At 40.3% G+C, this 27085-nt stretch overlaps 1 protein-coding gene across 4 annotated transcripts in view; it reads left to right on the forward strand.

Moving 5' to 3' along the window:
• The window catches only part of LOC107980680 (glutamate receptor ionotropic, kainate 2), a 602400-nt gene that overhangs the window by 101423 nt on the left and 473892 nt on the right, over positions 1-27085 (forward strand). For all 4 annotated transcript variants that reach the window (XR_004227195.2, XM_031927147.1, XM_031927149.1 and 1 more), the window contains one exon: positions 14668-14806. Coding sequence is in view for 3 of the 4 variants with exons in the window: in XM_031927147.1 (XP_031783007.1) it covers positions 14668-14806 (139 nt within the window). In the remaining variant the exon portion in view is untranslated. The remainder of the gene's footprint in view (positions 1-14667; positions 14807-27085) is intronic.

Genomic DNA, 27085 nt, shown 5'->3' on the forward strand with positions numbered 1-27085 from the left:
TGCATTTTAACTAAATCAGCTTTCTAAGTTTCATCTATTCCTCTCACATCAAAACTGCGACGAGGATGATTCCGTCAAGCTAGTTTGTGGAGTTTTCAAACTACTACTAGACCATTTAAAAATACTTAGCGAGCTACTTTGTATCAAGGTAATGCTCCATTATTCTTCGCAAAGAAAGATGCTATGATATCGGTATACTTTTTACTATTATGAATGCGAATTGATTCATGACTTTTGAAGCCTTTTTTATGAGCACTCGTCGCTTCAAGTATACTTTGATAGTTCCGCAGATCTGTTCGATTATATATCTGCTTATTTGGATGTTTTGCTATCAGCAACTCCATCAATCCTGGGGTTTTATGATATCTTCCATCTTTTACTTTGATACTATTATTACTAAAAATGATAAAAGAATCACCAAACATCCATATTCCACCTACTTTTCAAACTACATAAATTTTATCGTTATTCTGTTTTTGCTTTGACATCTTCATATACTTATCATCTTCTTCTTTTTTCTCTCCTACTTCTTCATCATCATCATCATCAACATCACTAGCAGCTGTTTCAAATCCACTCATTTTAGCATCCTTATCAGCTAAAGTTTCATCGAGACTATCATCATTATCAGTGTCACTATTCTCACCATCAGAAGCAACGTGAGTATTATCAATACTCTCGTTGATTTTTCCTTTTCTCACTGTTTCATTTAGAGAAGATTTCTTTTGCTTCTTGTGAGGAGGTGAAGAGGTAAAAGAATATTTTTTTCAGTTGAAGAAATAAGCTGTTGTAGAGGATCAGCAATCGGTTTAAAAGTATCTCCTACAGCTTTTTCGAAACTATCTTTTTCCATCTTCAACATATTATACTTGCCTTTGACTGCGTTTTGTGCTTTTACAAGCTGACGTAATATATTTTCTTCTATTTGAATATCACCCATGTTGATGCTTTAATATGCAAATATTAACTATGAATTTTACTATATGCGTGCTATATTTATTGCAAAACTATCGAACCCTTTTCGATATCTACCTCCATTGATTGGACTATCCTTATCAATCATAAAACCATACTTATCATCACACCAACATTTTGAGCATACATTTTTAAACTGCATATAACTCATATCAGAAATAACATGATCATCGTACAGATGTTTGAGATTTAGATCATCCTTTCATAAAATTACCAATACATTGTCTCTTACAAGATGTTTTGGAACTTTTATGTCTAATCTACTTTTCTTATGTCTCCCCATGCAGTAATATGCTTTTGTTATCTTGCTTTTTACAGGCAACATCATCAAACATCATGATTGAGTTGGTGAGAGTAGCTAAAAGGAAAATATTATATACCATTAAGGGGGCACACCACCTTTGAAATTAAAATCAAAATTTTTCATTAAAAATTTATAAATACTTATATAAATGAACAAACTTTTTATTACTATTCTTAGACATAATTACCTTTATTTTGATAGTTTTAGACCTTCTATATACCTCTATAATACCTACGTATAGTAGGGAGTCCATAATTCACTTACCTTAAGATTCCAAATGAACGAATGGCAAAAATGAGCTCAAACTCTAGGATATTGTTTAAAAGTACATTAGTTATGGTATGAATGAGGGGATTTGGTTTAAATTTCATAGAAAAAGTTTTATAAGCATATTACTAATTTTTTTATCAATTTTTTATTAATTTTAACATAACTATCATGTAACTTTTTTTCTATATATATTAAGCGCTTTAAGAAATATGCATCATAAAGATGAGTGCCGACGTGTTCGGACGTAATAAAAAAAAAAGGTGGTCGTGGTCCTCCTGGTTATGGTTTCAAAATCACAACAGATGGAAAACCGAAAAATGCTAGATTTAAGATCCCGATAAGAAAGAGACACAAACAAGTTAGATTCTATTTTGGAAGCATACAGAGAGCAATTTGATTTGAAATTACTTATCTACAAGCTAGAAATCGATACTATAAAAGAAGCTGTGTCACAGATCACAGCCCAAATTCATTCTGCAAACGTTTAACATGCAACATAAAAATGTAGTAGTTGAAAAACTCCACAAACTAGCTTGACGGAATCATCCTCGTCGCAGTTTTGATGTGAGAGGAATAGATGAAACTTAGAAAGCTGATTTAGTTAAAATGCAACCATATGCTAAGGAGAACAAGCATTATAGATATCTTCTTACAATCATCGATAGATTCTCTAAATTTGCATGGGCTGTTCTAGCAAAAAGAAAAACTGGAGAAGAATTTACAGCAGCTATGAAGTCTGTATTATTTTAAGGTCGAGTAACACGAGTCAAAGAAACCTAAATTTAAAGTAGGAGATCATATACAATTGAGTATAGTAAAGTAGATTTTTGAGAAGGGTTATACACCTAACTGGTCAACAGAGATATATACAGTGAGTAGAGTAGCTGCAACGTATCCAGTTATCTATTACTTCAAGGACTATCAGGATAAACCAATCACTGGAGAATTTTATGAAGAGGAATTATCGTGAACAAAGTATTCTGACATATATCTCATAGAGATGGTTCGGAAGAAACGAGGAGAGCAAGTCTACGTTGAGTGGCTTGGATTCGACAAGTTTCATAACAGTTAGATTAAAAAAAGTGATATGCCATTTTGGGAAGTGGTGGAAGCCCCAACCATCGCTTCCACCTGTAAGGTACAACCATCTCAAATTTACCTTTCCATTGAATTCCCATTCAATACAGCCCGAGGTTTAATCTAACCCTTTTTGCAAGTGGTAGCATCTTGTTGAATAGATACTCATTATTAACTATGCTCCAGAAAATCTCATATGCAGAAAGTCTTCTATCAGCCTTGAATGTTAGATTCATCTTACGTTGATTTGCAACTAGTATCATTTTATCAAGCAAAACATCCTTATTAAACAAACACGTAGACAGATGATGCGGAAGCACCAATGAAAACTTCTCATCAAGAACTGTGAAGATTTTTGTACCATACTTGGTTCTAACAAATGATTCTAGGTTTTGCTAAGGACTATCGTAAAATAGTAGTCAATGTAAGGCATGAACTTATACTTACTAGATCAAGGAATAATTTAAATGCTGTTATGCAGACACCTACGAGAGCTGCGACTAACGACACACCAGCTACATATGAAGATTTTAAAATTACTTTGATGAAAATTGAGTGGCTCATGCCCTATGTAGTACTCTCTAAAATGCATAAGATTCGGCTGCTTAGTCATATTCAAAACAATAAATCCATTGAAATGAGTTTTTGTAGTTGGGAGCTATATGAATATCCACTGCTCGCCACTACACCAAGACATGTTTGGACAGTCAAAATGTCTAATCAGTTGAAAAAGCTGCGCTTTATTATTCTCGGCTCCCAAACAAATCGAAAGGGATTGAGAGATGTGTATACTAGTCGCTTCGATCACTGCAACATCAGTTATGTAAAACTCTTCCTGAATTTACAGTACTATCCTTATGAAAATCTTAATTTGGATATCGATCGCAATCAGTATGCCATGCTCTACGGTATGCATGCAAACTTTCAAAATGCATACTACGAAAAAAGTATGGAGTCTATGCTGAAAAGGCAACACTATACCTCACCTACCTACCTCTCATCGTAATTGATTGTTTAAAGCAAAATGAGTCCTTGAAAAACGCATTAGTCGATGTACGATTGAAATTTGAGTCAAGAAAGAATTTTCCTCTTGGAACATCCGCTTATTACTTGATTCTACATGATTGTGTTGTTCAGTATAATCCTGCCAATGGTAATGTGAGGAAACTTGTTTAAACTTGTTTAAATGGGGAGAGAGGAGGGAGAGTAGTATAAAGGAGAGTGGCATAAACTCATTTGAGGTAGAGTACTTGGTTGATATGCAAGGCTTCAAGCAGCCAGGCAACGATTTCATTCTCAAAAAGCTCGCTGTTATTCCTCTAGGTGAGAATGCTAAGCCGCTGGTGTTACTCTTTAAAGCAGCACACCTAGCACCAGAAAATGTTACGTGTGAGGGTCGATGGTTTTGCTTTTCATGAGGTGTTAAGCTCGCGGTTGCTGCCAAAATACCGGGGTAATGAATGAATACGAGAGATTATCGGTGAATGTGTCTGTTTATTAATTGTAATTCACAATGGACTGATTGTATGAAAGAGAGAAACGCGTGTAAAGTGAATTCGGAGAATGTGCGTTCTAAGTATACGATCCTATCTGTGGTCTGTGAGTTACAACTACCTATCTAGTTCTGGATCGTGAGTGACGGAATCAAGAGCAAGCTTTGCATGCACCCCCTTTTATAGACTTCCCGGGTGATGTGATTCTTACCCCCGCGGTCGTCCGAAATCGTGGAAGAGAGGTTATGCTAAGTCGAAAGAAACGAGTTTTAAGATGAGTCCTAGCTGTTGCTATGCGCGTATTTGGCGACTTATGCATCGATTGCATTATAACTAGCAACGGTATATATGTGTGAGTATTTACACGTGACACTTAATTAAAAATTCTTGAATTGAAATAATAATTGTTTGATATAAACTATTTGAAATATTTTAGATTTCTTAAAAATAATGGTTGGACAAAAACCAGCAGTTCCGGCTGAAGAAATAATTGAAGCACAATCAACTTTGATACATATGAATTAAAAAACAAACTTAAAAGAAATAAAGACCTTATTTGGCAAGAGATATCTTCATGTGATACCTTGAATATTAACAGCGAAAGAAAAATAAAACCTCCTTATTTGTACATGCATGTGGATCAAGATAGGCGTAACATTTAGTCTTTATATAAAAAAATAAAAGAATTAGATACACATCAATGTGATGACAGTGAAACAATTCTATAAGAAATCGATAAAGATGAAATTTCAGAAAGTGAGAACACAAACGAAGACACAGTTTTCTATAAAGCAACCAAAAGAAAGAATAAAAATAAAATATTTGATTCTACAATAACTCCAGAGAGATGGTTTAAAATAAAGGCTATAACAAAAAATTAAAGATGGAAGAGAAGGTATGTCCTTGCAAGATCCTTACAAAGATATGTTTTTGAAAGAAACGTATTACAAGGAAAAATTACCTTGTGCATACAACTATAGACGGAATGTTATAGATGGCATAGAATCTTATGTCAAAATCACTACTTATTGCAATACTTGCTATGCACAGTAATAATTAACTGTTTTGATAAACCTATCGATGGTGAACTAGTCACATTCACTATAGAAACTTTGAATTCTTGTGAAAAACCTCATACAGCAAAAAGACGTCTAGCTGGGTCACAGACAAAAATAATTAAGAAAAAACTACAGCATAAAAAACCTAAGCAATGGCGAAGGGAACAAGCAAGCAAACATATGAAGTTTAGAGATCCTGAACCACCATTTCTTTATAGTCAAGAAGTCATTCAAAAAGCTAGTCACGAAGTCAAATATGAGAAATTAGGATTGAAACCAGGAATAAAGCTGTTTGAGTCCTTGGAAAACTGAAAAAAAGATTTTGAATTCAATAGAATTTTTAGAGGGATTTGTCTCGACAAATTTTATTTAATGTATTGGTCACCCGAACAGGTAAGCATTCATATTGATGGGCAAGCTAAATTGAAAAATCCTTTGTCGTTAGTTGCTACAGGTTCCGTATCTTTAAAAATGAAAAGGGTCAATGAAGTGTAGTGATATTTTTCTTACTGTTCTTTTGACATACATAAATAATATAATTGTACCTGTTGCATAAGTAATGTCATAAAAGAATAACACAAATTTTTTGTCTTATTGGCTTTTGGAGTGGAGAAAATCTGGTGCCAAAATCCCTGAATTTGTTGTGACAGTTATGGGCAAAGGCATTCAAAACTCTGTTTGTTGGCTTTTAATACTATGAATTTTGCTAAATACAACGATGAATGCCTTAAGGTCTTATAAAACGCAGAAAACAAAACTGAGTTGGATACTCAATTAAGAACATTTGGTACATGCTGTAACAAAATGGCCTTGTTTTAGCAAAGATAAGCCTAAAGTCAAAGAATTCTTACGTGATCTGCAGGATTCATGACAAACATAAACAATTTTAAGAATTTTTCTGTTTTCGAGTTTTTAGTTTCTGTATTTATAGTTTCTAACAGCAAAAATAAAAATGATCGTTGCCAGAAAGCTTTGACATACATCATTGAAAGAATAGAAACTTATAAATTTGATGAAAATGTTACAGAAAAACTAGAAGTTTTAGAGAAAAAGAAATTAAAGATATTTTTGTGGACATCGAAGACTTGAATACCAAAAGTAACCAAAGACTGACATGTTAATATGTAGATAAACTAAAAGCCAAGTCCATAGATAGTACACCTGAAAATAACAACTCTTCTGATTTTAACATTCGAAATAATAACTAGTATTTATCCAATTTTACTGATAGATTGTCTGTTCTTTGCACTGAATTCCCATGCTAGACCAAAGTGATGAACGTATATTTTGACAATTCTAAAGATGTGGCAAGTTCAGCAAGAGCAGAATCTTATTTGAGTGACTTTAAATCCTGTAAGGAAGCATCTCAAAGAGAAGATGTAGTCTTTATAAATCATTGTCGTCAAATTATTAGTGGCATGATCTTAGCACGTACTGCATTGAACAATTTGCAGCCAGATAAAATTGTTTTGAAAAAGAAACCTGCGAAAGACGACAATGAATTTCTTTTTGCCATAGAGCGATGGAAACATCAGTACACAAAAACAGAGATTGAAGATGTTTCTGATTTTTTGTCTGAAACTGTTAAACTTGTTGAAAGAAGTATAGCAAAAACAATTAATGAAAAAAATAGTTAAGTTTCAAATGATGAAAATAAGTAAAATCAATGATAAAAACCTTACATTGAAATATCAAAGTGACAAAAAATCACCTAAAACAATAAATTTAACATTACAGCAGTCAATCAAAAATAATAAATCTAACGATCTTCATTTCCATTCCGATCATACCTATCATAGCTTAGAATCCGAAACAAAATTACCCCAAACAATTTTTCAACGTCAGGATGAAACATTAGATTGCCAATATTCAGAGCATGCATTATCAAACACAGAAAACTACGATCATAACAACGAAGTGAAAAACCCAGATGTAGAATGTTCTATGAATACTATTATGAACTTAATACCGTTAACAGTCAAAGATGAGCAAGTATTACAAGATCAAATCACATTTTCAAAAAATAAAAAGACTTGTGGTAAATAATTATCTGCTGATCCTGAATTAAATCTAGTGCTACCAAAAGGAAAAAAGAAAAATAGAGGCAGAAATGTTATTAAAAATGGCAAAAAACTTCAAGAAAAATCATTAACCAATACATTACATACCAATCGAGCTTACTTACTTCATTGATTAATGCTAAATTTGAGTAATTATGATGTAAATTGTCAAGGTAATATAAGCAATTTATTCTGCAGTTTGATAAAAGATTTCACTTCCATTCAAGAAACTTCATTATGCCAAACCTGTAGATATAATACAGAATGCAATAAATGTCAAATACCGATCCCCAATACTGATATTATAGTAAAGCATAATTTGACTATGCAAAAGCAATAAGATCAATATTTCACAGACGAAAATGTATTTTGTTCAAATTATAAGACCAGTAATTCACGTCTCCCATGTAAAGTAGGTCCTTACTTATGCAGATACAGAAGATTCTTATAAGCGATCTCTAAATCCAAAGATGACTAATTTCAACCAGTTAGATATTACGTCTACATTGAAGTTCCTGTTACAATTAATGTAAAAAAAGATACATTTACTCTGTGTGGCGTAGGTAGGTATATTCTTCTAAGTGTTGATAAAGGAATGAATCATTATGTTGCTTATTGCCGGAAGATAAACGGCACCTGGAATGAAAGAAATGACTTATTATCTTATAAGACAGCTATTACAGAATTTCAAACATAACGATTACAAATGAAAATTAGCATGTTATTTTATGTAAAATTTAATGACAATCCTTAACATAACAAAAAGGTGATAAATAAATATATTGAAATCATACGTCTATTTGATTCTGTTTTAATGTAAATAAATCGATATAGGGCATACTTACTCAAAAATCAAAATTGCTCGAAAGTTTTTCTAGGTGACCCAGGGATTCCAAGCTTGTAAGGATATAAATGTTGATTATCTATTGGCAGCAATCGCTTAAATCTATTTAGTTTGGATAGCTTTGCACCAAAGTCTACCCTATGAAACAGAATTTGATAAAAAGACATTGGTCTTGATTTTTGCTTCTTTATTTGATCCATTCTCTTCCTAAAATCAGGTAAATATTAAAATATATTATTTAAATGCCATCTGCATTTATACATAAAATTTACTTACTGGACTATTAATTAATGTTTTTACGAAGATACTCCAAAATCACAGCTGCGACTCCACTATTACATTATATGTTAAGCGCAGTACTTTTTTCTCCACTGCGCGGCAGACGGCTGCTCTCTATAGCAGCTGCAGCTGAGCTGCAGCTACGCTGGGAATGGCTTGCGCATGCGCGGTACGACAGTATTGCATACTCAATTTCTCAAAAATGATTTTTTAGCTTTTTTATAAATATGCTTTTTTCCAATATTTAGCGCTGTCTCAATCACAAGTGGCTAGGGTTCAATTTTTTAACATTGATAGAATTTCGGTAAGTATAATATTTCTCGAGAAAAACGTTTTTTTCAAAGTACATATAGCGCATTTGTTTTGAAACGACCCAAATAATTCCGAGATAGAATCCGCCTGGCCGTGAGAGTGTTGCGGGACGAATAACGTAAAAGTGGTGGGAATGCATTATTAGACGGTCCAGATCCGTTATCAACGTGCAGCAGGTTTCGTTGATTTGGGATTTACCTGTCCTTACCCGACTACGTAAGCAATGTAGCCGTAGTAAGGGACCGTCAACGGGGTGCGATATCCCCCTTTGATCCGCACATTAACTCCCGAAGGTCGTGCAGCCCGGCAGAGGGCGTAGGTGTATTAGGTTGCCTTAGCCCGGGTGCCGGTTAGAGAATTACCCCCCAGCGTGACACAAGATACTACTGTCCTGCCTCTGCTAGAAGCATATCCCAAATATAGAGAGGATAGAAATGACTTGACAAGATACTTAGTAGAATTATAATACTTGTAATCGTCATATAATCGTTTATTCTTCTCTATATATTACAAAAGGAGAACCTGACATACCCAGGTACCGTTCGTGTGTACACTACACACATACTAAGCGCAAGGATAGTTGGAGGCGCTAGGCTAAATCGTATAGTAAGCAGTAGCGCAGTCTGGAGTAAGAGCCATTTCGTCGTCGTGAGAAGTAGTGACTCCTCGTAGCTTGCGGAGCTGTCTTTATACCTAGGCCAGCCCCTCTACGCAATACTGTAGGGAGCTTCCTCGGCAGCCCTGCGTAAGTCAGAAGTGGGAAAGTCCGCCATGTTGGTTGGAGCGAGAGAGAGAGAGAGAGAGAGAGAGAGAGAGAGAGAGAGAGAGAGAGAGAGAGAGAGAGAGAGAGAGAACGAGCGTATGTCGCGGCCTGCAAGCCGCATAACGTTTCTGGCGCTTGAACTGACAAGTTGTCCAATCAGTCCAATTAAGCATTTCCGAAGAAGCTGGTGGTTATTACAAACCCTCAGACTTCTATCCTCGAGAGAATAGGACTCTCATCCACGTCATCTCCGACGCTCAATTCTACATTGGTGACCCCGACTTCAAGAAGGCGAGCGAGTAGACTTTCGTTCCGCCTTTTTGCCGCGGTCAGCCTCTCAGGTGACCGCCTTGCCCAGCTAGTGAGTTCTCTTTGTCGACGGCGTTCACGGCGCGGTCAGCCTTTCAAGGAGACTACCTCGCAGCAACGTCGTGCAGCTTCTCGACGGTATCCTTGCCGCGGTCGGCCTATCAGGCGACAGCCTGTGCAGCAGCGTCGTCCAGCTTTACAGCAGCATCATAGCCGCGGTCAGCCTCTTCAGGCAACCGCATACTCCGGCTTCGCCGTTTATCTTTTCAGCGTCACTGTAGCCGCGATCAGCCTCTCTAGGCGACTGCCTTTCGCAGCCGTTCCTGCATCTTCCCAGCAGCGGCGGCACTTCTGGCAGCTTTTGCCGACATTGAATCTCTCGCAGCGGATCGACCTGGACATCATCATTGAGTCATCATCGTCATCATCGTCATCATCGCAGTCATCGTCGTCGTCAGCATCGTCCAGCGTACTCCTCTCGTAAAATAAGGTATTCCAGTGTTAGTTTTTAGTGCAGTTCCAAGAATTTGAATTCAAATCGAATTGTGACTCGCTTCCGAGAAACGGGCGGCCATCTTGGATTTTAGCTCGCGGTTTTTTTTTCGTAGCGTGCGTATCACAGGTTGCAGCTGTCAGGCGCAATGTTCGCTCCGCCTGCGCTTGGCGCTCGTTTTTCGCGAAATTTCGTTTAGAGTGGCGGTTCCCCAACCGTCGCAAATTTCACGCAGCGGCGTTTTAGTTCTAAGAATTTGTCAACGCCCGTACGTATTTACACGATATCTTTTAGTTCTAGTTTTTAAGTTAAATGTTCACATTTGTGATACGCCTGCGTGCGTGCACTAGGACAATTTGTACTATGTATTGCAGCGTAAATAGGTAAGCTGTGACAATGCCGGAGACACCGGAAGAACTCGCGACTCGCCTGCAGCGAGAGCTGGACGAGGCCAGGGCTGCGATGATGCATCCAATCACTCGTATAGAGGCTTACCGTTTCCCCAAACTCACGGCGTTCATCAGAACTGATCCAGGCATGTGGTTTACACAGGTAGAAGCTTTATTTCGGCACGCGCATATCACGGTTTAGGAGACCAAAGCGGATTGTATTATTGAAGCGCTTGATCAGGAGGCTATGACTGCCATTAGGGACATTGCTCTCATAGAGCCTCAACCTCCCGACGTTTACGCACAAATTAAGAAGAGATTAATTACGGCTTTTTCGGCTTCCACTGAGAGCAAACTTCGTAAGATTCTCAAGGGCCGAGTCCTCAGTGATGGCAAGCCATCACTTGTTTTAAATAGGCTTAGAAAGCTTAGACGACGGTGCTAAATGCGATCATCAAATTCGTCTTTCAAAGTTCAGGCACGTTAGAGCTCAAATTCAGACAAATCCAAAAGGCGTTCGCGTTCCAAGTCTCGTAATTCGTCAGGTCTTTGCTTGGCGCATAGGAAGTACCCAGATAATCCCACTACGTGCAAGAAGTAGTGCTCTGAGTACTCCAATTGGTTGGCAAAAAACTAAGTGAACCTTTCCTTGCTGAGACGTCAGGAGATGGTTCCTCCGATTCAAAACGTCTCACTCTTCGAGATCTAAAATTTGGGCGCAGATTTCTCATTGATTTTGGAGCAGAAATCTACGTTCTCCCAGCTAGTTCCAAGATCAGTTCAAAATCCTCTTCTCGCAAGCTTTACGCGGCCAATGACACTGCAATAGACACATACGGTAAAACGTTCCTATTGTTATATTTAGGCTTGAATCGTCCCATAGTATAACTGTAGACATTCACAACCGTCGTCTCGTTGATTCGGTTACATCGCTATTATCCGTAGGTTTAATCAAAATGGTTCCAGTTTTTGGAATCCATTCGGTAGCTTCTAGCTCCAAATGTACTCAACTTTTAGCTGAGTTTCCTAAAATAACAGGCTCAGTTGCGCACGATCCTCAGTTCAAATCTGATATTCTTTAAAAAGGACAGGTCATATCGACCTTGTAGCGTGTACTGTGCTTTATACCCTACAGCGCTCTTGTACGACTGTACCAGTGAACTGCATAGAAACAAAATTTGTTCTTCGTTAGATCTCTTAAAAGCTTTCACTCTGATTCCTATTGCCCCCGAAGACATAGAAAAGACTGCGATCACGCCCTTCGGTTTATTTAAATTTATGTATATGACCTTTGGTCTGCGCAATGCCAGCCAAACCTTCGAAAGGTACATCAATAGAGCGTTAGGAGATTTGAAATTTGTATTCATCTATATTGACGATATTCTGATCGTCTCAAAATCCGTCGAAGAACACTTCGAACACCTGCGTACAGTTTTCGAACGTTTAAACAAATTCTGTTTGTGTATTAAAGTTGATAAGTGTACCTTCGCTGTTGAATAACTCGTATTTTTAGGTTATACAATCAATTTGTAAGGCATTCGTTCAACTTAGGAGAAGGAGCTTTTCCAAACCCTACACTGTAGTGGAGTTGCGTCGTTTCCTTGGCATGGTGAACTTTTATCACCGCGACCGCCCTCACGCTGGAGAGGCCCAAGTTCCTCTTAACGCGTATTTTCGCAATTTACGTAAAAAAATAAGCATCTAATCAAATAGACTGCGGAAACCAGCAAAGCATTTGAGAAAATCAAATCTGATTTGTCAATGCTTCTCTGCTCGTTCATCCTCGCTGTGGCGCAGAACTTCGCCTCGTCACAGATGCTTCTGACGTAGCGATGGGTTCTGTTGTAGAACAGAAATCGCTCTCGAACGAATGGGAACCTTCAGCCTTTTTCTCGCAAAAGTTGATCCCAGCTCAGCAGTTGTACAGTACCTATGACAGGGAACTCACTGCAATGTTCGAAGCAGTGAAGTATTTTTCTTACATAGTTCAGAGCTGTAACTTCAAAGGTTCGGACAATGTAATGGCGAATGCTCTCTCTAGGATAGAATCAGTTCGCTTTCCCCTAGAATTCGATCTGGTAGATCTAGCTGCCAAACAGAAAGCGGATGAACAGCTGAAAGAGATTCGTGAGTCACCAAACTACCCTCTTACTCTTAAGCGTATTCAGCTTGGTCCCGAGCACACAGTCTTATACTTTGAATTGTCTGGCGAAAGCTTGCGTCCGTACATACCGAAATCTTTCCGTAAATCAGTATTCGACTTCTTTCACAACACCGCTCACCCTGGTCCCAAGATCACAGGCATGTCAAAACATTTCCTAAGCACTTTGTAGCTTCAGACGGTCGTTTTGATCACGTTCATATCAACATCGTAGGGCCTTTACTGGTGCGTGACGGTTATCAATAGACTAACCATGATTGATCGCTTCTCTAGGTGGGTCGAAGCTGTTTCCCTTCAGGAAACCTCAACTCAGACCGTAGCTCGCGCGTTTTTCGACACATGGGTGTCGCGCTTTAGCGCACCCAAGGTCATCACCTCGGATCAAGGAGCACAATATGAGTCGAGACTCTTTACTGCGTTATTATCCTTGATCGCTTGTGAGCGCATTCGTACTACTGCGTACCACATGGCCTCTAACGGCATGATTGAACGGTGGCATCGCACGTCAAAAGCTGCGTTTTTGTGCTCTCCACTGTACTATTAGGTTTGCGTTGCTATGTAAGAGCCGATACCGAGGCTTCTGCGGCTGAGTTTTTGTATGGTACCACGCTACAGTTACCTGGCAAATTCTTTATTCCGAAAGATATTAAGCCCGATCCGCAAATATATGTAGAGGAGTTCCGTTAGCATATGCGTCCGTTAGCATGCACCCATGTTCACATGCGGAACATGGCCAAGGAGTCTTTCGAGCGTCCGTACCCAGGCCCATACAAGGTACTGTCTCGCGAATCCGATCGTGTATTTAAAATCGAAGTCAATGGTGCCCCTCGTAGCGTTTCTATAGAGCTTTCAAAGCCCGCATTCTTCGTAGCAGAAAACTTAGTCGATGCAGTTCGAATGGCAATCAGCCACTTGTCCCTCGTCTGGTACTCTGAACATATCCTACCAAAAAAGTAAAGTTCGCGTCCGATACTAAAGCGCAAGCTTAGCTTTGTGATTTAGTTTTAAGCAGCATTTTGTACTTTCATATTTTTGTATTACTTGTTGTAAGTAGCTATGTATGTACATGCGATTCTTGGTTCTTAACCCTTCTGGTTCAGAGCTTGCAAGTTGATCAGCAAGAATCTCGGGGGGGGGGGGAGTGTGTGGGGAGCTCCCTCAGCAGCCCTGCGTAAGCAAGGAGTGGAAATGTCCGCCATGTTGGTTGGAGCGAGAGAGAAAGAATGAACGAGCGCATGTCGCGGCCTGCGAGCCGCACAACGTTTCTGGCGCTTGAACTGGCAAGTTGTCCTATCAGTCCAATAAAGCATTTCCGAAGAAGCTGGTGGTTATTACTAACCCTCAGACTTCTATCCTCGAGAGAGTAGGACTCTCTACCACGTCATCTCCGACGCTCAATCTACAGTACGTTATGCGCGCACGCCATCTGTGTCGGTAAAATGTACTTCAGTATGTATGATAATCTACCGCAGTCGATAACTTACCAATTGTCGACCTCTTTCCCAGGGATGTGAGGTCGTCTCAGTTTCTTGAATTTTAATTAATAACTACGGGAGTTCAATTACAACAAATAGATTATTCGTAATGTGCAATTGAAAATACATCAATTAGTATTTTTTTTTATTATATATATTTAAAATTTGCAGGCTTGAGTAAGGGGGGTTGAGAGTTGTGCTAAAAGAATCGTACTCCATAAGTTTAACTCTGATCAAATTGACTTTATTTGAGCGCCATAAACCCCTATGTACATGAGATTTATGGCGCCGCGGCCCCATAACCCGTTGAGGCGCCATAAACCCCTATTACGCCGTTTATCATATACATATACATATATATATATATTGTTTATTAGCTAAATAAAAAGACTTTTTGGTTCACAGGAATAAGTATACTTTATAGAAAACCAGTCAAACAGCCTCCTAATTTATTTTCTTTTCTTAGTCCTTTGAGCTTAGATGTATGGATATACATGGCAACTGCTTATTTGGGTGTATCAGTACTTCTTTTTATACTTGCAAGGTAAGCATATGCATGTTTTTAAATTCTTTTGTTTGTTTATCTATCCATCTAAGTTTTGAACTATTAGTTTTTACAAACATTAACAATAAACATTTGCAAAGTAGCGTACGTAGTACGTACGGACAAATATACATATCTCTTAATTGATACAAAAATATAATTGTTTTCTTATAAACTATGAGAATGTTAATCACATGATGCAGTGGGTAATCATGATAAGAAACATATAAGTGATATATCTGCCTATACGTCAAGTACAAAAATATTTCAGAACATTATATATTTAATAGAATAAAAAATACCGCTTTCAATTCCTTCGCACTTAGCTTCCTCCTATTTTGCTTTTTGTTATTGTTTTAAATTTAATAATACATTGTGCCAGTGCCACACCAGTTGCACATACTATTTTTGAATGAGTGCAAGGTATAATGCAGTTTGTCGAACACATTTTTATTGGAGGGCCCGCTCGTGCTCACTCCTGTTAGGACCGCCAAATGACTTGCACGTTTAGCTTCCTTACGGATTTTACGTTTGCTTTGTGAAGTGAATTTGAGATCTGCCCTTTTAAAAGCAATCACTGTTCACTTCGTCGTGCTTTAGTGTTCTTGCGTTTTACGGAAATTTCGCGATCGCGTAGTTCGCGTGTGTGTCTGGTGCGCGAGTGTGTGCCTTGAGACGTTAGGCTAAGTGTGTTTTGGAAAGGTGCCTACGTTGTGGACGTGGTTCCTTCCAGGGCGAGCGAGCTGCGGCAACACCTTGTCGCCCTCGTGCCAAGCGTCTGGCTTCCCGAGACGTCGGAGCGCGCTTGGAACACGGTTGCGGACAATCTTCTCGCTTCCCAGGCCCGGCTTCCAGACCTCAGGGACCAGAACGGAAGCAGCGGCGGACTACGACGTGGCCAGCTCAGCGTCTTCTACAGCTGCAGCTTATTTCTTTGCGATATTGCGGTAAGAGAGCTCTCCGCGTGCGTCAAAGGTACCTCGCGTTTTACGTTTCTGCGTGTGTCTTTTTGGATAAGTTTTTCCTCTCTAGAGTCACTTTTCTTTTCTTTCATTTGTATAATTTCCTTTTTTTTATTTTCAATAAAGCTTACACTTGCTGAGGCTTTTCCCTCTGATCCGTGAGGGTTTTTACGCCACAGCAAGTGCACTTTTCTTTTATCGCGAAATAGTGTGTTTTAATTAAAGAACCCTTCACTCACTCAATCCCTTTCCTTGTAAAAACTCACTCTGAGTTCTTCTACTTACTTTTTAGATTATTATTTAGCTTTATTCATGACTGAACTGTGTAGCTACCTTATTTCTTGAAAAGTGGGACCTACAACAGCTCAATTGACTAAATAAATACAATTTTTTTTTAAATATTGAAGGTTTTTTAATTTTTTTATAATTTTTCTACTTTTTAACATTTTTTCTAAATTTTCAAAAATTTCTAAACTTTTGCAGGAATAGAGAATTTAATTTCCGCATTTTGCGGGAATAAAGAGGTTATTTCCTGCATTTTGCGGGAATAAAGAGACTATTATAATTCAGTCGTGAATAAAATTTACAATGTGTTAGATGAACGTATTTATACTTAATAATTAATTTACTTTTATTATTAGTACGTACACTAAGAAAAATAATGTAACAAAAGTTGCTATAAGTTAAGCAAAAATTTCTATAATGCCTTGTGAGATATGCTCGCAATCTAAACATTTTTACTGTGTTAGTAGCAATTTTTGTTACGAACACAGTACAAATTTTTACAAATTTGTGATTAAAATTACTATAGTACATAGTATAGATTTGGCTTCAGTACCGCCGAGAGAATTAATTTCTTTATTTATTTATTCTAAAATACAAATACGTAACTGAAGTTAAAAAAAGGACTGCATCAAGCACGGGCGGGTGGGTGGTAAAAAGTGGATAAGTTTATTATCTTGAAAACACAAAAAATAGTTTTGCGAAATGCAAAGAAATGGCCATAAAACAGAAACACGTCAATCGATCTAAACAAAGTAACTTTTCCCGAATTTGAAATCATATTACATAACTTTGTGCCGAATTATATACACATACACATACACACACACACGCACACTTGCGCGGGGATGCCGATACCTCGTATGTGGCGCGTCCCCTGGGTGGCAAATAGGGGAATGCTCATCGGCGCGCCAAGGTCTCCTCAACCGGCCGAAGGGTAAAACAGAAATAATATATGCTCCGCGGACCAAACAGGCTAGGGGAAGAAACCTCCAAGATAAATTAAACATGAATAGTGAGTTAATAAAATTACTACCCCAAGCGGGTCAAGCCACAGTACCCAGTCCCGCCGTCGATTCCGATCGGGTGAAAGCCCCGGTGGTCGTCGCTGGCCCGTGGAATTGAGGAGGGTCCAAACTCACTTAGGAGCAACACAGGTTTCTCACCTGACTTCTGCTGCATGTAGAGACGCAGGTGATATGGAAATGGAGGTTTATATAGACAGGGATAAAAGAGCTGTTCGCATAATGCAAAGGATTGCGCACTTTGATCGCCTTGGCAGCAGAATCAATGAATTGATGTACTATGTCAGGGACAGGCACGATGTGCAAAAATAATTTAAAGATCTTGCCCGAATCATAAAGAGCAAGCTATGAGAATCTCTGCATGGCCGACGATAACTTACAGCAATGCTAACGCCCGGAAACTCAGGGGAGGGAAACCCAGACAACTCTGAGTCTTAGATCTCGGAAGGCGGGTACAACAAAGAAGCGTGGCATGAAGTCGTCACAAGAAAGTCAAAGAAATAGGAGAAAAAGGCAAGTAAAGAGGACAAAAGTGTCTCTGGCGTTACAAACCAAAAAAAGACTAGCAAGGACGGACCGAAGCAGGCAAGACCTCCCAGACTGGATACTTTAATCATCAAAGCTCCAGAAGGAAAGAGCTATGCAGACATTTAGTCAAAAATGAAAGTGGCTCCGTCACTTAACACGCTAGGAAATAGCGTAAATAAAATACGCAAAACAGTTGCAGGAGATCTTCTAATAGCGCTTGAACGTACAAGAGAATTCAAAACCTCGGATTTCCAAGAAGCAGTTCAAGCGGTACTAGTGGAAGGCACCACAATTAAAGCACTCCAGGAAGAAGAAACCATTGAAGTAAGAGATTTGGACATACTTACCTCAAAAGAGGAGGTAATAGAAGCACTACAAAAGAAAATTGGCGAAGAGAACATCATAGAAGTCTCTACGATAAGATCTCTGCGAAAGACGTATGGTGACACGCAGATTGCAGTGATACGGGTACCAGCTCAGATAGCGGCTAAGATCACTAAGCTACGAAAGATCAGAATAGGATGGGTCAACTGTAGGATCCGAGTGGCTTACTGCAAAAGCGAGCCGCTTAGGTGTTATAAATGTCTTGGTTTAACCAATACAGTAGAAACTGTACAGTAACTGAAGATAGAAGTAAGCTTTGCTTTAAATGTAGAAAAGATAGGCACAAAGCAAAAGAGTGTAAGAACCAACCCAACTGTGTACTCTTCAAAGGGGCCACAGGTGGAAAAAGTGACCACGCAGTTGGTAGCTATGCATGCTCAGTTTACCGAGATGCAGTAGAAGCCACTGACATACAAAGAAAATGGAAATAGTGCAGATGAATATAAATCACTGCGCGACTGCACAGGACCTACTGAGCCAGTGTCTCCGTGAGACAGAAATCGACAGCTATTGTCTGTGAACAATACAGAAACCTAGACAAACCATCGTAGGATATGGACAGTACTGGTAAAGCGGCGATATGGGCATGCGACAACGCCGCTATCTAGGAAAAAATGACGATACGTTATGAAGGATTCATACGCGCTAAGGTCGCATGCCGACAAAAAACCGAGAAAATAAACGACGGTACCTTAAAGAGTTACAGGACGAGGTTGAGCTTAATCCCTGGGAGCGACCAAGTAGTAATGAAGAAGATAAAGGGATGTTATATCCCCTTCCTAAACCTGGGATTGATGGACCGTATTGTGACCACACTGTTTCCCCCTGTTTTTCCAAATGGCGGAATTATTCCAACAATCACCACAGAGGAATTACTAGCTGCAATATTGCATTGAAACAAGCTATACAGGCACGCCCCAATTTATTTGTGGACTTGTACAATTCATGTGTCAAAGAAAAGACGTTTCCTAAGAACTGGAAGAAGCAACGCCTAGTGCTTTTACAAAGAGGAGATGAGCCGCCTGGAGAAGCTGCCTCATATAAACTACTTTACATGCTGAACAACCTGAGCAAGATTTTAGAGCGCATAATCGGCGTTAGAATAGACCAAGTCATTGAAAAACCAGGCAGACTAGCCGAATATTAATACGGCTTATGGAAAAAACGCTTCACTCTTAGAGCTGCACTGCTAGAACTGCAATAGAAGGAAAATGATGGAAAGAAGGATCCAAGAAGTACGGTACCATTATTACACTGGATGTTAAAAATGCGTTTAACTCTGCCAACTGGGGCAAGATACACGAGGCACTACAGAAAAAAGAGTTACCCGCATGTATAAAAAGGTTTATGTCTGACTACCTGAAAGACAGAACCCTTTTGTATGACACAGAGAGCGGCACAAAAGCCTATCAAGTAATTGGAGGGGTCCCACAAGGAATTAAGCTAGAGCTACCCGAAGATGTAACGGTGTAGGGTTTGCAGATGACATTGCAGTTGTGGTAGTAGCAAAGCAAAAGGAAGAGGTGACGGAAATCGCTAACAAGGCAGTAGGTATAATCCACGATTGGCTAAAACAGACTGAACTTGAGCTTGCTAGCCATAAAACGGAGGCTATGCTTATATTTAGTAGGAAGAAAATAGAGACAATAACGTCGTTAGTGGACGGACAGGAAATAGACACTCAGCCGACCATTAAGTACCTGGAAATCACCATGGACGCCAGACTAACATTTAAGCAGTATCTTGAGAGGGTGAGCAATAAGGCAGCAGAAGTTGGTGCTGCACTATCGCGACTAATGCCAAATGTAGGTGGGACAACGCAGGGTCGAAGGTTACTCCTAGCCAGTGTAACTACAATAATTATGTTATACGGTGCCCTAATATGGGCGGACGCTATGTTGGTAAAGCCCTATGCACGAAAGCTGTCAACAGTTTATAGGAGAAGTGCATTGTGGGTCGCTTCTGCCTACCGAACAGTATCAGAAGATGCAGTCTGCGTTATTTAAAGTATGCCGCCTATTGACCTTCTAGCAACAAAACGAAAGAATATATATATATATATATGAAGAAAGCCGGCGTGGTGACAATACTCAGAAGGAAGTTTGGAAATCCACAAAGGAGCAAACCCTAGCCGAGTAGCAAAGACGATGGGACTCCAGTGGAAAGGGGCGATGGACGCATCGCCTCATACCACGATTGTTGGCTAGACCAATAGACGACACATGGAAGTGAATTACTACCTTACGCAGTTTTTGAGCGGACATGGGTGCTTTTGTGCCTACGTACACTGATTTAAGATAGAGGATAATCCAAATTGCCCAGTATGTTTGGAAGCAAACGAAGATGCGGAGCATGTCTTCAGTAACCGTTCATGATACGAAATAGAACGAGAAGAACTCGAGCGTTACCTTCAAACTAGGTTGACCCCTGAGTTAATGATGACAGCTATACTAACGTCAAAAATTGGCTGGTGCGCAGTCAACAACTACGTAAGGACCATTTTCAAGAAGGTTAGAAATGACGAAGAGAATAGAAGGGAAGATCAAGGCGAAACAGCTGAGTAAAACTGTTGCTAGACGAAGGCTACTAGGTAGTAGATACGAAACGCTTCTTGGACTGATGCAGAGAAACGTAGGTCACAGAGTTGAGCTCTTACTCCCCTGCCTGATGCAGAGGAACGTAGGAACTAGGGTTGAGTACCTCTAAATGCTTTTCAGACCAAAGCTAAGGAACGTAGGTAACTGAGTTGAGCCCAGACTCTCTCACCCGATGCAGAGGAACGTAGGTGTCGAGGTTGAGTCTGTCCAGAGGATGGCTGGTCGATGCTGCTTGAAGTAGACGACTGGGCGATACTGCAGGAAGCAGACGGTTGGACGCTGCAGAATGAAGAAGACGGCAAGACGATGCAGAATGAAGAAGACGAGTTTGATCCTGAACCCCTAATCACCTTGGTGGATGGAGGATGTATGGAAATGTCAAACTTCAAAGAAGAAGCCAAAAAAGGCTAGTTAACGGGTCCAACGGTATTGTTCAACGATAGTACATGTCATGGTCTGGTGTCAAAAGGCCACTTGTGCAAAGCGTGCTCTGCCTACGCCACATAAAAGAAAAAAAAAACACATTTGCACACACATAGGCGCAAGAAAAAGAGAGGCTGTACTCCCATTTATCGTGTCCTCAGGTAGCCGACATAGGAGTGCTCGATGTTTGCATACATTGCTACGTACGTAGTGCTGCCTGCAGAGGGTAGGAGAGGAATAAAATATCTCCCGCAGACCAAAAGTCTAACGACCAATTATAACCCACCACATAAAATAAGGCCGGATCTTTTGAGTAAGGCTGAGCAAACGCTCGCCAGCTGCCGCAGTGCGACTTAACTTCGACTGCTGAGGAGGATGGATATGAGATAAACTGGATTCTGACACTCCTAAGCTGCTGGTAAGTACACGGGCCCAAGGCGATTTAGCCTACCTGCTCTGGCTGCCCTATCAACTCGCGAAAATCCTGGTGGCTTTGGCGGTGCTGGGTGGCAGGGCCTTGCGATAGACAAAAGGAGGCATTATTTCTCTTTCCTGAATGTTTTTTGATCTAGGATTTAGAGAGGAAGACGAGTAGAAAGTAGGTAGGAGAAGTAGAGAAACAAAAATTAATAAAAGAAAGACGATGATACGTACACCTACGAGAAAAAACTTGGGGACTTTGGATACTCCAAAAAGTTTTAATGAAACTGTGTCCTCCGCCCAAAAAACAGACAACAACATAAGTATCGAAAACACAAGCACTGGCGCCATGGATGCGGCTACTTTAAGTGCAAGGAAGTAAATACTTGAGGCCTCAAATAAAATCCGGATGGTAGAGAAGAATAGTAAAAAGATTTGGGAAAAGATAAGAGAAAAAACTATACATAGTGGACGCGGTAGTGTAAGTTGCGACAAACATCTACAAACCGGTTAAAAACGACGTAGCGACAATTATGAGGCTGGCCAAATGTCTAAAAGATAAGCAAGTAGCACTAAATAAGAGTAAGGAGAGCGTTGGACTGATGCTAAGCCGAATAGAAACTCCACCGTCTAGAATGGAGCCACAATAAAGGTACTCCAGCATGAGTTGTTCTTTAAAATAAAGGACCTTGATATGCTCAACTCTGGGCAGGATATAATAGATGCGCTGCAAAGATAGTTTACTCAAAGTAACAAACTGGTGGATGAGACTGCGATAATGATGGTGCGAAAAACCTACGGAGATACGCAGACTGCTGTTATCTAGCTACCAGCCCAGATGACCCAATAAGCAATCTTATAGAAAAGATCAAGTTAAGTTGAATAAACTGCAGAATAAGGGAGATAAGACGAGACTACCACTCTGATGTTATAAATGCTTGGACTTCGGGCATATAGCTAAAATGTGCATGAGTACGCAAGACTGAAGTCAATGCTGCTTCAAATGTGTTACATCAGGGCATGCAGCAAAAAGTTGCAACAACAAGCCAGCTGTATTCTCTGTCGCGAAGAAGATAAAGAAGAAAAAAGTGACTATCCTGCGGGTAGTTACGCATGCCCAGCCTACCAGGCATTATTTATAGTAGCAAAAAAGAGAATATGAGAATAGTACAACTTAATATTTTGGGAGTGAGGTGGGTGCAGGAGAGTGTAGGAGAATGTGAGGTGAAGAAATCGTGACGAACGCAGAACTCGGTGTTTGGGAGTGTGTGTTTATTCGCTGTTGATATTCGCGTGACAAAGTCTGGATGTGACGTGACTCGTGTCGTGGCTCCAGTTGTACTGAACCTAGTCGGCTCCAGCGTCGACCGTCGACGGTCTTGACCTTTCCGCTTTCTGTACCGATCACCGATCGGATCCGCAGGGACCGAGCGTGCGCGGTCCGGATAGCGCGTCGGTGGCAGGGGCGGCTGGCCCAAGCGGCCGGCCGTTTACTTTTTTATTACGCCGGGGATTCCCCGCGCCGGCGAGCTTTAGCCGCCCGCATTGAGGTGCGGGTGACCGCAATAAAAGGTTCGAGCGCGGGTCCGAGCGTTTTACTGCTTCCTCGATGAGGAGGACTTATCTGTCCTAATGCACTCGGCCAGGCCGGGAAAACCGAGTTCTAATCCGGGCCGCGTCGTTCGCGGTACGAACGCTAGAGTCTTCGCGTGCGTGTGCGTGTGAGGAGTGCATGTGTGTGCGTGTGTGCGCGAGTGTATGTGTGTGTGCAAGTGGGTGCTGTGTGGCCACCACAATCTTAATCACTGTAAAGCAGCTCAGAACCTCCTTTGCCAGTATGTCTATAAGCAGAAGAAAAACGTAGCCATTGTGGGTGAGCAATACAAAAACCTGGAAAAGTCAACATGGAAATCTGATGGATCAGGCAAAGCGGCAATCTGGGCATGCGGGGACGCTGCTTTCTAGGAAAAATTAGCTGTGCAGGTAGAAGGTTTTGTGCAAAGATAGCGGGTATGCATATTGTTGAAATATGGTACATTTAAATTGTACATTGATAAGTTTAAGCCAAGTTCAATATATATTGCCAAGTTCAGACCAAGTTCAGTATGTATAGTATAGAGCGCGCGAGAATGAGTGAGCGCGCTAATGAGTGTGTGAGGGGACGCACACCTGTAAGCATCCCCTCTTCTCGGTATGTGCATGTTAATCGCGTGACTGCAAGAGACGCCGAAATCATGCAACGCTACGCGACTACAACTCAGTCTGCTCGTTACTCTACGCTCTACCACATGCATGCTTGGCATGCTTTGTATATATCCACTACAATAAACTCTATTATTATAAACAATCCGTCCGTCTACCTCACTTATTAATTTATCGTGGTAGCAGAGCGTGGTTTGTATATCTTGTCTGTCTTTTAGTTGTCTACTTCGTGCTACATCGTCCGGTCATCCTCTAGACACTCAACCCCGACACATATGTTTCTCTGTGTCGGATGAGGGAGTCTGGGCTCAACTCAGTTACCTACTGCAGCATCGGTCTGAGGAGCGCTTAGAGGTTCTCAACCTTAGCTTCTATTTTTCTTTGCATCGAGCAGAAGAGTAAGAGCTCAACTCTGTGACCTACGTTCCTCTGCATTGGTCCGAGGAGCGCATAGAGATCATAGACCAAAGCGCCGACGTTTCTCTGTATCGGGCAGGGGAGTAAAAGTTCGGCCTTCGTCTAGCAACATTTTGATGTGAAACATCTTATGGCGTGGTCCAGGTGTGAAAACACGATAAACACTAGATGAGGCGACGCGTTACGCTCCCCTACCTACTACCCATGCTAAATATAGATCTCCGCCGCGCATGCAGCGCCTAGCTTTCCGTGCGCTCAGTATAACTACATATATACTCTCTTCTTCCCTTAGTCCTATGAGGATGTTTGTCCTGCCAGCTTGAGCAAGATGGCGCCAGCACGCGTCCTCGGCTGACATGGCCGCCGCACCTATAACATAGCTGAATACATAGATGTGCTAGTCTGCTGCGTACTCATGTTAGAATCAACGCATCAAAGCAATCTTAGAATTCGCAATTAAATTGAAAACAATAATTGAAAAGTGAGGCTAAAAGCCACGTGAAAAATTAAAGTGTTTGAGTAACTAAAAAAGAAAAATATAAGCAGAAGTAAATGCTAGGAGTATTCGACTGATAAATTACAAGAAAAGTTTTTTTAAAAAGTCGTAAAAATGAAGTGATGCAAGCATATTAAATTTTATATTTGTAACACGTGGTCTAGTGAAGTAGAGAGCACTTGAGTTTATGAATAACGGAGCAACGCCGGAAACAAAGAAAGTTGTAAAAATTAAAAAGCAAGATTTGGAACACGTAGGAACATTCGAAAACAAATTAATATTAAAAGTTCGAAAACCAAGCAGAAAAAATGGAGAAGGAAAATTTTACTATACTCGTGTTTGACGGGGAGGACTACAGTATGTGTACGGGAGTTTTGCAAAGGTTCCTTCAATCGCCAAGAGATGGCTCCGCGCGCTTCCCTCTCTCTCCCGAGCGCGGCCGCTCCAAGTCAGACGTCAGCCAGCCGCCGCCGAAGACAGTCGTTCACAGTGCAAATTGATATACACATGTAACCGAACCAAGTGGCACGAATAAAGACGAATAAACCCAAAGCGCTTTATATTCCTGCACCACGCCTACCTAGCCCGCCAATACTCCGAAACAGTATGTGGAGAAAAAGAATTGAGTTATTTTTAAGATTAAAAAAATGTCAAGATGCAATAACAAGAGAGAAAGATAAGATGAAATTAGACGGCATGTACTTGAAAGAATCTACATCATTGCAAATTGTATGCAGAATCAAATTAGAAAAGTTAAAACTGGGAAAATACAGTGATACAACGTCTTTTTTCAATGATTTTGAAAAAGCAGTGAATGATTTGAAAAGCGCTGGAACCAAAATCTGCGGAAAGGAAAAATTATGCTAAATACGTTACCAATTCAATATAGTTACATTGGTGATCTAATAGATACGCTCAAAGAAGAAGATCAAACGACAGATTACGTGAAGAATAAAATTCAAATAGCCGAAATGAAAAATTAAAACGATCACGTTGAAAGAAGATCGAATGTTTTTGTAACAAAGAAAGAAATTTGTTACAAGTGCGGTAAAAATGGGCATTTCGCAAAAGAATGCCAAGATAGCGGTCAAGAGGCGGAAGAGGCAACTTCACCAGATGGCGCGGAAACTTCCGTCATCACCAGCAACAGCAGCAAGGGGCCAGCACTACACACGAGCAGAGCAGCACTGTATTTTTTTTTTTCTAGTGGCATTTGGAACTCGAAAGTTCATCGCCTCATCTACGCAAGCCTTCCACGGTGCCCTGTCTTGTGTCAACCCCACCCAAGATGCACCCCTCCGATCGACATCCACCCGTCCTATTTCTACTAGATCTGCTTTAACGTTGTCCTCCCATCTGCATCTAGGTCTACCTAGAGGTCGCGTTACCATCGGCCTGCCCTTCATGATACGCGGTGCCGTACGGTCGTCTACCATTCTCGCTACGTGCCCTACCCATCCCAATCTGCGTGATTTTATTATTCTGTTAATATTTGATTACGAGGACAGATTGTGTAACTCATCATTATGTAGTCTCCTCCTTTCCCTGGTTTCCTCATCTTTCTTCGGCCCGTATATTTTTCGCAAGACTTTATTTTCAAATACCCTAAAACGGTTGTCCGCCTGCTTAGTGAGAGCCCACGTTTCGCACCCGTACAGAACCACCGGAATATTATTGTCCTATATATTCTTATTTTAACGTTTTTAGACAATAGCCTCGACTTAAGTAAATTACTCACGGCGTAGAAGCAAGCATTACCCGAATGGAGTCTCTTGTTTATTTCGACATTAATCTCGTTTCTATCATTTATGGTCATACCCAGATACCTGAATTCGCTAACATTTTCAAAAGTAAAATTCCCATCTCTGAGATCTCCCTCCCACAGTTTATCCAGAATCATGTACTTTGTTTTGGATTTGCTCAATTCTAACCCTGTATACTCTGCCGCATTTATGTGGATTTCCGCGTTTCTTGCTACCGTTTCCCTACAATCCCCCAGTATATCCAAATCATCTGCGTAGCCTAGTATCTGCGTTGTTCCATTAAGCGTTGCGCCCAGCTGGCTAACCTGCATTTTTCTAATGACATACTCTAACGTTAAGTTGAACAGCACCGTAGAGAGCCCGTTCCCTTGTTTTAAACCATCGCGTATCCTGAAGGGTTCTGATACATTACCGCCTACTCGAACCTTTCCCGTGCTGCCGTTCAGACATATTTGAATCAATCTCACAAGTTTTTTTGGTACACCGAGAAGTACTAGAATTTGATACATTTTGCTTCGCTTAATAGAATCATAGTATGCTTTTTTAAAATCTATAAATAGTTGTTGTATGGTTTCGCAAAATTCCCACTTTTTCTCTAACAACTGTCTTATAGTAGACATTTGATTGCTCGTCGATCTGTTGCGCCGAAATCCGCACTGATAATCACCTACTATATCTTCCGCAAATGGAGTGAGTCTAGCTTGTATTACGTTTGACAGAACTTTGTAGCACGTTGCTAAAAGTCAGATACTCCTATAGTTATTGCAGTCTGTCTTACCT

Source organism: Nasonia vitripennis, assembly GCF_009193385.2.
Source record: "Nasonia vitripennis strain AsymCx chromosome 3 unlocalized genomic scaffold, Nvit_psr_1.1 chr3_random0012, whole genome shotgun sequence".
Taxonomy (NCBI): Eukaryota; Metazoa; Arthropoda; class Insecta; order Hymenoptera; family Pteromalidae; genus Nasonia; species Nasonia vitripennis.